At 35.5% G+C, this 12,770-nt stretch overlaps 1 protein-coding gene and 3 long non-coding RNA genes across 4 annotated transcripts in view; 1 reads left to right on the plus strand and 3 right to left on the minus strand.

Moving 5' to 3' along the window:
- Positions 1-4,148: 4,148 nt before the first annotated feature.
- Positions 4,149-4,428, minus strand: LOC109587291 (uncharacterized). The gene is made up of 2 exons (XR_002187511.1): positions 4,343-4,428; positions 4,149-4,298 (listed from the first exon to the last, which is right to left on the minus strand). It is a non-coding gene; the product is annotated as an uncharacterized LOC109587291 (long non-coding RNA).
- Positions 4,429-8,031: 3,603 nt separating this feature from the next.
- LOC109587290 (alpha-latrotoxin-Lhe1a-like) lies at positions 8,032-10,179 on the plus strand. Its single transcript, XM_020003541.1, has 3 exons — positions 8,032-8,407; positions 8,666-8,746; positions 9,206-10,179. The coding sequence occupies exons 1-3, from the start codon at positions 8,032-8,034 to the stop codon at positions 10,177-10,179; spliced, it is 1,431 nt and encodes a 476-aa protein (XP_019859100.1).
- Positions 10,180-10,729: 550 nt separating this feature from the next.
- Positions 10,730-11,629, minus strand: LOC109587293 (uncharacterized). The gene is made up of 3 exons (XR_002187514.1): positions 11,557-11,629; positions 11,264-11,389; positions 10,730-10,898 (listed from the first exon to the last, which is right to left on the minus strand). It is a non-coding gene; the product is annotated as an uncharacterized LOC109587293 (long non-coding RNA).
- Positions 11,630-11,740: 111 nt separating this feature from the next.
- LOC109587292 (uncharacterized) overlaps positions 11,741-12,770 on the minus strand; it is an 8,078-nt gene continuing 7,048 nt past the window's right edge. Inside the window, exon 9 of the long non-coding RNA XR_002187512.1 lies at positions 11,741-11,793. This is a non-coding gene — a long non-coding RNA (uncharacterized LOC109587292). The remainder of the gene's footprint in view (positions 11,794-12,770) is intronic.

Genomic DNA, 12,770 nt, shown 5'->3' on the forward strand with positions numbered 1-12,770 from the left:
AAAGAAGCCAGTGTAAACACAGTATAAGAGTCTATCAACAACACCAGCTAACCTCTCTGTCATGATGAAAAAGGATGATGAGTCCAAGAAGCTAGCTGACCCAGCACTCTACGAATCAATAATAGCTGAAGCCTACTACATGTATATCTTGCTACAGCAACATGGCCTGACATATCTCAAGCAGTGGGAGTTGTTCGTGCCCTACAGAAACACACCTCACCCCTGCTAATAGAATCCTTTCCCAGCTCTAAAATATGAGAAGTCAGATGATGGTAAACTCATTGGTTATTCTGATGCTGGTTGGGCTGGTGATTATGATGATCGTCACTCTACATCTGGCATTATATTCACACTGTCTAATGGTGCAGTAAGTTGGTACAGCAAGCAGCAACCAGTAGTGGCACTATCTACTGAAAGAAAATTTGATTTTTGCAAAAAAAACCTTGCCTTAGTAATTCATTTTTGGTTATGATAACAATAAACACTTAACTATGATGACAAATGGACAAACTACGTAAACACTGAAACAATAGGCATTTATCCTGATATGCTACTATTAATTTTAGTTAAGCAAATATCCTGTTCATGCAAGTGTGCATCTGTTTCAGCCATAACATAGATATGGCAAAAAAGGCTTGACACCTTAAAAGGATATTACCATTGTACAAATTACTAGTAAATACATGTGCATGTAGTACAGTAGCAAAATGTAATTGCTCATTAGTATCCTTAAGTTGAAAATAGCCTCTATTATGAGTTAGGCCTACATGTGTAGTTACTGTTCATTTCAGCTTCCATCCAAGCTTCTCACTGTTTTTGAACAAACAGATAAAGTTGGCCACATCTCCCACAGCACTGGCGGATCCAGAAAAATTAAAAGGGGGGTTCCATTTCACTTAACTAGGTGTGGCTCATTAATTTTAATTAAAAATTTGGGTGTGGCTCATTAATTTTAATTAATAAAATGGAGGAAAAGTGCTGCAAACTGACTGCAAAGAATCCAAAGATACTACAAAAAGACAACTTCTTCAGCCAAAGAGGGGGTTCCATGGAACCCATGGAACCCCCCCTAGATCCGCCACTGCACAGTTTATTCCTAATAATCTGCTGCTATCTCATCATTCTCCTCTATACACTTGTTTATAAACTGTAGCTCCTCTAAATCCAGTTTAGCTGCCTTAATTTCTTTGTCTTGGAAGGTCAGCTATAGCTCATGTTGCTTCATATTTTTAATGAAATTGAGCAAAAAACTTAAAAACAGTATATCCTTCAAGAAATCACCTATAAATTGATGAAACAGAGTAGGATAGAGTTCTTAAAAAACTATTCTTCTAGTTTCTAAGAATATCTACCATGCTCTCCGCAAAATGACTGTACACAATTAAATAGGGGACACACATACACTGTAAGGAAACGCATGCATAATGATTAATCGAACACGTGGTCAATGCAAAATGGCATAAAAAAGCATGCGTCTCTTTCATTTCTACACTTTCAATAAACAGGAATACACTAACACTACATACTGTACATCAAATTATCTAACCATAGCTGTACATCTATAAAACACAACAACATATTGTAATAGTAATTGTGATCACGCTGGTCAAATGGTAGATGTAGCGCATTAGAAAGCATTAAAAAGAAAAAGGTATTAACCCTTTAACACCAAAATTAATTTTGGAATAAAAATTAATTTTTGGTGGCACTAGTTTAACAATGCATATCGCTCAAGATCTTGTCCTGCCAGACTTGAAACTTGGTAGCAGCCTTTATGGGATGTTCATCCTTAGATAGAAGAAGTATATAGTAAAATGGAGATGCATAAAGCAATGGAGCATCTATTGTAAAGATACTCACTGCTTTTTTTAGCTACACGGACTTGGCGAAGCAAAAGAGAGAGTTCTATCATGTTAAGCAGAACCTAGTAGGCAGGAAATGGAAGAATGAAGAGGCAGAAGTCAGTGGAGAAGATTCTTCAAGTAGAAACGCTACTATGACTCGTCGAGGAGCCATGGTTGCTAAGCCGTGGCCACACCCACTACTTTTCTCCATTGAAATGTTAGGCAAAGCAGCTCTCTCGAGTCGCTTGCCTTCTCTGCTCATTTCTAGAGGATTTCACAAGCCCAAGGTAAGTCTAAACATTCTATCTTTTGTTGTTCTGTCATTTTCTAGGTAACTTACCTCGGCTGCAGATCGTTTTCAACAGTTTGGATCACGCTACTGTGCTTTTCTACCTCTCTACAGTGTTTTTAGTCTTTGACAATGTTATATATGTTAGAGAGATGACAGGAGAAGTTATTTAAGCTATCTAGAATGTTATATTTCCATGAATAAAAAAGAAAATAACAATTATACTACACCCACTCATGTTATTGACGTACAAGTATGTTTATCGGTGTTAAAGGGTTAAAAGGGCAAAGTGGCCAACACTTTCCAAGCTTTTAGATATAAAAATCACATTTGAAAGCCACTGATGAATGTGATGATTCACCACCTAAAGTGAACAAAGGCTCTGTTTGCTCCAGCTATAGTCGGTTCAAGTTGAGTTGCCCAAGTACCACCCCTTATAACCTTTTAATCACTAATGCTAGCAACCTGAAATTTAGTATACTTGCAAAACGGGTTCTTCCGAAAATCTGTACCAATTTTTGAGTCTCTAGGTACTCTGGAAGGTTCTGAATGGGTTCTTCCGCTCTAGTTCAAAGGGAGCCGCCATGATGAATCATTACGTGTAGGCTACATCACACTCGTGAATATCATTTGCATTTCATTACTATTAATGTTTTTTTATTTATAAATTCTATCATGCCTACTTGTAATTGACCAATCAGATTGCAGAATGCCAGGTTTCTAAATCTATTAGATACCTCCCGGGAACACTTATTAACCTCCCGGGAACACTTATTAACCTCTTGGTTTATTAAATAAAATAAGCGAAACCTGGCGCTCTACGCTTATGCTCTTATTAGTCCATTTGTCAAGCTTGGTTGATTCTTTTCTGCCTAGCCTGTTAGATATGTTGTATTTATGTCAACTGTGGTCTTATTATCAGCAGCTGGTAGTTGTTTTCAAATGTCATGATAGAAGTTGGTTATACACCTCGGTATCGGTTTCTATGGCATTTATTAACCTCGCGACTGCGTCGCTCGGTTAATAAATACCATAGAAACCTCTACCTCGGTGTATAACCTATACATAAAAGCAAACAGATAAGGTCCTCTAGAGAAGCTGGTATTCAACTAGCAGACCTTGCTACTGGAAACATACTGCTACATCTGTCTACAGCCTTCTTGGTTCTAGTTATTCTTCATCATCCTCAATCTAGGTTGATATCTTCCGTATCCGAGGTCTTTGTCAACTTTATAACAGAAAAAGGTCCAGCCAGTGATAATTAAAGGTAGTAGTATCCAAAGCAAGGATAAAACAGATGACAAAGAGTCTTAAAGATGAAGAAACACTCAATAAAAGAGCTTGCTTGCACTGTACCACCATTTTTGTGTGTGGCTAGTAGTGACGTTTTGATGATGCAAAAATTGATTTACTTCCTGTGACAACTCAACTTGAACCGACTATAACTGATGTAAGGCTCACTCATGATACCCCTCCATAAAAATGTGCTATCTTATTTCTTCATAAAACATTTAAACCAAGTATGCAAAATGGAAGTACTCTCTAGGCAATAATTATAAAAAGTATGAAAAGAGCAACACTAAAATGCTGACCGTTAACGTCGTGATGTAAGAAACAAAACACAAATTTAATCCCATTTTAAAATTAATTAATTAATTACCCCTAAATTAAAATTAACCCTTTTCCTTACACAAGTAATTCGCAAAGATTAATCCTTTGGACAACTTTTTGAATTATTTATGTTGTCATGGAAATCATCAATTATTCGACGCCACACCTCTTGACCACGCCCAATCAGCCATTTTGATCGTTTTTCATAGAGTATCTTTGTGCCTTTCAAGAGCTCTCAGTAGACCTGCAAGTTCTATTCCATTCACTTAAAAGTGCTCCAAAGCACCTAAACTGCTTGCACCTACATAGATTTTAGCTGCTGCATTTACTTACAACCAGTTTCATTGCCTTTACAATATCATCAACAAATAGTCAACTTTTTGCAAAAAAAAAATAATAAAAAATAAGTGTTGAATAGCAATTATATCAAAGTGCCGACAAAGCATTCTTTCACTTTTCTATTCTTTCCTATGGTTTCTATTTTACCACTAATATTATTCAATACCAATTTCTGCCAAGAAGGTGTGGTTTCCTATAAAACGCACGTGTTTGCCCTAAAAAGAGGCGTGGTAATTGCTTTTTTATTAATTGTTATTACCTTGTTGTAGTTCTACAACAAATTGTCAGGCAGAGATATCTATGTATTTATGGTCGGATGTTGCTAACCAGGTAACCAGGGTGACCATAGATACTATATTCATATCTTTCCTGTGAATGACGTTTCTGATTTATAATGATATTCATTGGGATACCGTAAATGGAAATTTTTTCAGGCCGCCATTGTAGAGGTATTGCTGCACTGTTTTCAATGAAGCTCGATACACTTTCTGCCATTTTGTAACTAACAGCAAGCAGTTATAACCTCAAAAAGTGAAAAATTGCAACCTGTAGCATTCTTTTCATAGGTCTGCAACTGTTTGGAGTCACTGGTGTCACGAGGAGAAGTAGAATTGACAGTTTTCAGCCTGTCGGTCCATTGTAGCAAGTGATAGTATACCTCCATAATGGCGGCCTGAAAAATTTTCTATTTACGGTATCCCAATGCATATCATTATAAATTAGAAACGTCATTCACAGGAAAGATATGAATATGGGGTGACAAAAACCGCATCACCGGTAGTTTATGGTGGGTGTGTGAATTCAGAATTCCTTCCTTTCGCGATTCGCGTTTGGCTAAATTGGCTAATTTGGCTTTTGACCCGCTATGGCTACAAGCCCTTCTTTCTCTGCTCCTTTTATAAACGTTTGTGATAAAGAACTAAGTGAGTTTGTGTGTATAATTGACATTTAATGATTATTTTGTAGATAAAAAAGACTTCTATGCTGTTTATGATAGAATCAAACCACTTTCAGCTGGCTGGAAGCAGATTGCCATTTCCTGGCATCTTGAAATAGATACAATTAATAGGATAGAAGCTGATTGTCGTGGATACACAATTTCTTGTCTGCAGAAAGTCATAGAGTATTGGTTAAAGAAGGATTATGATTATGAATCTCATGGTATTCCTTGTTGGAGGAGAGTGTGTGTAGCTGTTAAAGACGGAGGAGGTGATCCAGCATTAGCTGATGAAATAGCTCGTAACCATCCCCTAACAGCTACTACCGGAGGAGCTACTCCTCATCCTTTACCAGCTACTACTGGGGGAGCTACTCCTTATTCTGTGGGTGGTCCTACTGATGTTATTCATAATGAAGGAATGTCACCTTTAGGAGGTAACTTACTATAATTATTTGGAATCATAATGAATAACATTAATATGTTTATTTATTAGGAGGTAACTCAAGTGACAATGAAAATTGGCCAGCAGTTGCTATAAGAGATGTCTCTCCTAATGATACTGTAATGTCACCTGGAAGTGGAAAATCAAATAATTCAAGAGGTTAGTTTTTGTTCAAAAAATCTACAATGCCTTTTTGATATAATATAAAAATTGTACTATACTATACATGTAAAACATGTATATAAATGTCATGACACCATTAATACTGTATCCACCAAATGAGATACATTATATTCATTGACTTTTTAATAATATTCATTTGGTTCCGGGAAGGAAAAAATTATTTTGGCTGCCATGATGGAGATATACTTTGTACAGTCTTCAATGGGGAAAGGTTTTATTTTACTGTTTTTCCAGCTGAGCAAAGGAGCTGCATCCGGAGAAAATTTTCCAACCTTAATCTCCATTTCTGTACCACTGCAACAATTAAGTAATGCATATAAGGTAGATTTTAGCTTATCGGCCCATTTGTTACGATATAGTTTATGCCCCAAAAATGGCAGCCAAGAAATTCTTTTGTTTTTGCAGTATCCCAATGAATATCATTAATCTAGTTAACAGAGATCTGGTGGATACCAGTTACACGTACTTTCTGCAAATCACATTTTTGCTCCGTCACAAAAATTTTGATTGTGACAATAAACTGGGGGGTATATGCATTAAATAAGCTCACTTTTTACATTCTTTTTCTTTTATACAGTTTATGCTCATCCTGAAATAAATTTCCCGTTAACAAATGAAATACATGAGCTACAAGATGAGTTTGCCGATACACTACAACTGACAATGGAATCGTTTGAGAATAAGCCAGACCTTCTTCCTAAAGTGATAGACTATCTTGAAAGACGTGTTCATGCTCTTTTGGGTCCTATTAAGAAAAATAATCCAGCTGCAGTGCAAGCAGTTAAAGAAGAGTTTAAGGACATTAAAACAATAATAGAACTTTTTTCGACCTTACAAGACAAATACATATCATGGTTTAACTATGAACTGATAGTTAAACTTGTTCATGTGTTCCTGAAGGACAATCGTACATTAAAGAGAACTTGGTCAGCATATGAAGATAAGTTAAAGGATTATTTTATTAACAGTGGTGGACTATTGAAAGATGCTGATGCTGTACAGTTTGGTGTAAAAGGTGTTCCTCCTGGTACACGAGTAATGATTGCTAAAGTTGACAGAGATGACTACACACTGAATGACATATTCTTCTATCGTAGAGCAATACCGAAAGGATTGGATGTTCCTGAAATGAGGCTTTATTTCTCTGTTGTTACTCCTGGCTCTCTTCAATTCGAGCATCTCATTCCTGAGTATCTTTATTCTTTATTATTTCCTCTTACTACAAAGCTACAGCAACAGTTAGCTAGTATTGGTATCACTGAACTAACATGTGGTGAAGATAAGTATGATCTAAGAGAGGTTTGTGGTTACAATTAAAATTTTGATATTATTTTTAATTTTACAGTTCTTAACAGAAAAGGTTCAGTACTTATCCACTGATATTGGTAAGTGCATAAACTGACGTTTAGTCAATCCCTCCATACATAACTTGTAATATTAATAATATCCTTCATTTATAGATATATGTGATCCATTATGGTATGAGAATACCAGTACACCATTACATGAAGCAGCTTGGAGAGGATTAAAAGATGAAGTACAATGGCTTCTTAACAAGTTTGGTTACAGCACATATCATCGTGGTCTTCATGGTTGGACTCCATTACTCTCTGCATCATATGGTGGACACATTGAGATCCTTCAACTACTCATCCATCAATATGGTATTGATCCTAATGAAGGTGATGATAATAGTGTATCTAGTATACATATGGCATCTTATAAAGGCCACTTATCTATAGTACAATATCTAGTAGACACATGTCACATTCCTCCTGATCAACCAGACAATAGCAATAACACCGCATTACTGTACTCGGCAATGGGGGGCCATTCTGACCTAGTGGATTTCTTTATTGAGAGAAATTGTAATACTTCTCAAATTAATTTTATGAGAGCCTCTTTATCATTGTTAGCTTGTAAAAGTGGAGAGTTAGCATTAGTTCATAAGCTTGAATCATTAAACCTCTTCTCACCAAATGACATTTCTATTTCAGGGGCTGGTATACTACATTATATTTGCCAGTCTAACTCTATCAATAATAAAAGTGTTGAGCTTTTTAAGTATCTTTTAAATCGATATCAATTACCCATTGATGTAAAGGATCAATATGGTAGGACTCCACTTCATATTGCTTCATGGTATGCTTCATCATCAGTTGTTGAGTATATTGTTAGTATTCAAGGTAATGAAGCATTATTAGTTACTGATAATAATGGCTACTCATGTTTACATCATGCATGTCATGCAGCTATACAAATTCCAGGTGGTATTGTGTATAGTAAGCTTCATGCACAAAGTGATACACCAGTTATTCGTATTATTAATAGTGCTAGAATAAAACAAAATATTAATTTTATGAAACGAAATGAAAGAGTTAACATGTTTTCTTCACTTCTCAAAAAAGCAAACACTTGCCCTAACTTTGACATCAATGCCACTTCAAATTATGATGGTATGTCGTTACTTCATTTAGCATCACTCAGTGGCAGCACATTACTAGTGAAAGCATTAGAAAAATATGATATCAATTGTACACTAACTATTGATGGTAAGTCTCCAGTACATTGTGCTACATCGTCAGGTTCTACTAGTGTATTAAGTTATATTTTATTTCAGTATAATCTCAATGCTAATGATGCTGATACTGATGGTCGTATACCATTAACTGGCTGCTGCCGGTCAGGTAGTATTAATTCTGTTAAGTATCTTATTAATAATCATAACAGTGATCCTAATATCACTGATGATTTTGATGGTATGACATGTCTCCATTGTTCTTGTCGTAATGGTCATATTGATATCACTCAATATCTCGTTGAGGTACAGCATTGTGATATTACTAAAACAGATAATGAAGGACGCACATTAGTACATCATGCTGCATGGAGTGGTAATTTTGATTTAGTTCAGTATCTTATTACTGAACAAGGCTTGTCTCCTACTGCAGTTGATAAGAATGGCCTCACTGCTTTACATTATGCCTCATGGTCTCTTAACTTATCTCTTGTTAAAGAATTAATAACTACCTATCAGTTAGATCCTCATCAAGCTGATAGTAATGGTAACCTACCAATTCATTATGCTGCTCAAACTGGTAATATTTTACTACTGGAATTATATGTAAAGGCTTACAAATGTAGTCTGAGCCTAACAAATAACATAGGTTGGAATATTTCTCATTATTCATTTTCAAATGGTCACATTCACTTTATTAAGCATCTAATAGAGAATCACCAATTAAGTTTGTCAGGAGCAGTTTACATATCAGTAGTGAGAGGTCACTTGAATGTATTGAAGTATCTAATTGATAATAATTATTGTAATCCTAATGCAACTGATGATGAAGGCTGGACACTACTACATGCTGCTGTAGCAGTTAATAAATATAAAATATTAGAATATTTACTTAGTAAAAGTATACCCTCAATGAGTGTTGTCTGGTTATGTGAGATTAAGTGTTTATTTGACAGTCCTCATGACATATACAATAATCCACATAATGCTGTACTTATTAATGTACAAGATAAAGATGGTAATACACCATTACATGTAGCCTGTCAATCTGGACGACAGAATATGGTATCACTATTACTTAAAGCCAGTCTGTCTAACAATAACTTATTAATTACTAACAAGAAAGGACAGACACCATTACACTTAGCAGTTGCCTCTGGTCATAAGGATACCGCTGAAGCTTTACTGTTCTCAGTCACTGGTAGTTCTACTCATCATGATCTTCTAACAGCTACTGATAATGAAGGGTCCACTGTATTACATACAGCATGCATTAATGGCCATATTAATGTGTTTCGTTATTTATCCAGTATTTATCCTCAAAGTGTTAATGTATTGGATAATAGAGGACGTGGTTTACTTCATGCAGCATGTGAGGGAGGAGATATTGGAATAGTAAGAACACTAATTGAGACACATGGACTGGATGCTTTAGCAGAAGATAAAGATGGCATCACCTGCTTACACTTACTAGCAGAGAGAAAGAGAGTTTATATATACCAGTATTTGGAACCAAACATTGTCTCCAATCCAGTACCTAAAGACAAGTCTGGTCGTACTCCTCTTCATTATGCTTCTCGTTCTGATAATATTCGTATGGTACGTTATCTCATAGAGACCTTCCCCTGTACTCCTGATGATCCTGATAATAATGGATACACTTCAGTTCATAGAGCATGTGAAGCTGGTAGTATGGAGTTAGTACAATACTTTCTAACTGATCTCAAATGTAATGCACTAGCTGAAACTGATGAACGTAAAACCATGCTTTATTTTGCTAGTAAGAGTTCTAATTTAGAGCTTGTTTTGTTTTTAATTGACGTATTCAGTTTAAAACCTCGTCCACATGATATTGAAATAGCTCAATCAGTTAGTCCTGATTCATCAGTAGTTAAATATCTTCAAGAGATACATTATGATTTATTTCTTTTAGAACAAAGCAAAGTGAGTGGATATCATGAGAAACTTGAAGGACAACAGGTTGACCCACCTGGACAAAATATTGTGTCTTAAACACAACCTTATCACCATATTACCACCTTATCAGTCCATTGTATGAAACCTATCACTATATTATGAATACACCATCTTACTACAGCACCACATGTAACCTATCACCATCACACCATCATACTTATCCTACCACCTTGCCACCATCTAACTACCTTACACCACTTCAGCACCATCATCACCATTATACCATATACCCACATGTACACCCGAATGGTTAATAATATCACCAGGAGTGGATAATTATTTATCCACTCTTGATATCACCAGTCCTTCTTCTTTAATATATTCTCCATTAACATGTATCACTGGAGCTACTCTTTGCTTTCTTTTGTTAGTCTTCCCTTTCTTCCTTAATTAATAAATTGTTTTATTATAGCATGTACACATGTACCTTTATTTTGTACTTATACTTAATTTGTTATTATTATTATTATTGTTGTTGTATTTTAATGTACTTTTATTATGAAACAATAGTATTGAGTTTTCTATTTGACGTTTTAATAATTTTAATATGTTTTATAATATTAAAATTAAATAAGTCAACAATTCTATTCCAGTTCTCCTGCCACAATGGACTTGAAGTGATTATGTCTGGACATTCAAGAACTGCTTGAATTTGATGTGATTCTCCACTGGTCAGTGCAGCTCCAAAATCAGCAAGATGTGTAGGATCATCTATAACTCTTTTACCAGCCTCAATGACCTGAGCCAATGACTCTCTGTGGGACAAGAGGATCATGTAATAAAAATGTACTATAGCTCATGGTTTTCCAATGGCTCTGAAATCACTACAAATTTTTATTATTATACTTTGATACATATTGATGTCCTTATGCTGTGTAGAAATTTTGAGCCAATTTAAGGGTTAAATTTCTGAGTCATGGCCATTTAAAAAATGAGCAAGTTTCAGAAAATTTCCTTGTACTAGCCATAGCCCATGGTTTTCCTAAAAAATCATTAATTCCAACAAAAGAAAAGACTATGCAACATATATTGCATACATTACACAGTTTATACAAATGTCAATTGACTGTACTATCATACATATACATGTTGTGAATAAAGTAGAAGTACATGTACATACCTTTCCAGTGAGTGACAGTTCCCCAGTCATGGCAACATTCTGACGTATTGGACGATCCATAGCCAGTGAGAGGAGGGCAGAGACTATAGTGACACCTGCAGAGGGATCATCCTTTGGGGTAGCACCCTTTAATTAATAAATAATAATAATAACAATAATAATTTAAAAATCGATAATAAAATAATAATATCAATTGCCGCTGTCATTATTAATTGTTGATAATAATAATGGCAATAATAATAATTGCAAAAATAAAAATATTATTATTATTATAATGAAAGTATTATACTTACCTCAGGTACATGTACGTGCCTACGTGGAGATGAATTTTTGCTTTCTAAAGAAAATCATTATAGGATCTTTTTGAGACAAAATGACTAAAATAAAACAAAAATACAATTTACATAACAGCACCAGAGCACCTTATACATGTATTTCCATCTCTCTCTCTCTCTCTACCTTAGCAACAGTATAAGCAATAACAGTGGACTCCTTCATTACATCTCCTAACTGTCCAGTGGTAGTCATACCTATTGTAATATAATGTGATTCATTAGTTGTAACCACAATTATTTAATCATATGCATGTGTATATATAGCTGATTTTGTTTCATGCAATTCTGGTTCTTCTTTTTGATTCTTTCTGATTCTTTTACGCACACACACATTCATTATTCCTCTCTATCTTTTGGACTTTGATATCAGTGTTTTCAATTAAAACTATTACAGGTTATGAGCCTAGCATCGTTCCCTACTGCGTAAAAGAGAGGACACGATGGCTACTACAACGGATAAGTTCTTTGCTCAAATACCACAGCTAAACGATGAAAAGGACTGGCCTGTTTGGAAATTCCAAGTAACTCATGCTCTGAAGGCAGCTGAGCAGTGGGAATTCGCCATAGGAACTGCCGACCGTGGACGTCAGGGATATAGACCTTTTCACGATACGCGACTGGTGGAATGTTAATGAGATGTAAATTGTATTCACGATAGGGTGCGGTCAGATTACACCCACTGGGGGAAAGATTATAGCTGTGCCTATGGTGGAGATGCCTAAAAGCTGCTGTTTAGTTAAATGCAATGACTGGTTGGGCAAAAACAAGAGATTAAAGGTCTTTAAATTTCCTCTAAATGATAAGGAATGCTGTAAAAGATGGGCAGCAGCTGTGAGACGAGAGCACTGCAGCAAAGAAGAGCTCCATGATAAATGATGAGCATTTGTAATGTGCATTACTGGAGCCTGCTTAACCAGTATACTGGTAAAACAATTTTGCATGTAGTCCAAGTACTCACTTATTTAATCAATCTGCAGGAGAACTTGACAGTGTCTCAACTCATCCAGACTACATTCCAAGCCTTTTCCTTCAGTTTATAAATCTCAGTAAAGATTCTAGCAACATTATGGCAAATTTGCAACGTCTTACAGCTGCTGTCCATTTTTCACAGCATTCCTCATCCTTTAAAAGGGATCTAAAGACTTTTAATTCTCTTTTTTGCCCAACCAGTC

The sequence above is a fragment of the Amphimedon queenslandica genome, unplaced genomic scaffold (genome assembly GCF_000090795.2).
Source record: "Amphimedon queenslandica unplaced genomic scaffold, v1.1 AMPQUscaffold_12620, whole genome shotgun sequence".
NCBI lineage: Eukaryota > Metazoa > Porifera > Demospongiae > Haplosclerida > Niphatidae > Amphimedon > Amphimedon queenslandica.

Bases quoted from the DNA above. Each gene is read 5' to 3' on its own strand.
- LOC109587290 (XM_020003541.1), top strand. From the start codon at position 8,032: ATGTTTTCTTCACTTCTCAAAAAAGCAAACACTTGCCCTAACTTTGAC. The intron at 8,408-8,665 runs GTATGACATGTC...CTCTTGTTAAAG, and splicing joins TATCACTGATGATTTTGATG to AATTAATAACTACCTATCAG. The intron at 8,747-9,205 runs GTAATATTTTAC...CATTACATGTAG, and splicing joins TCATTATGCTGCTCAAACTG to CCTGTCAATCTGGACGACAG.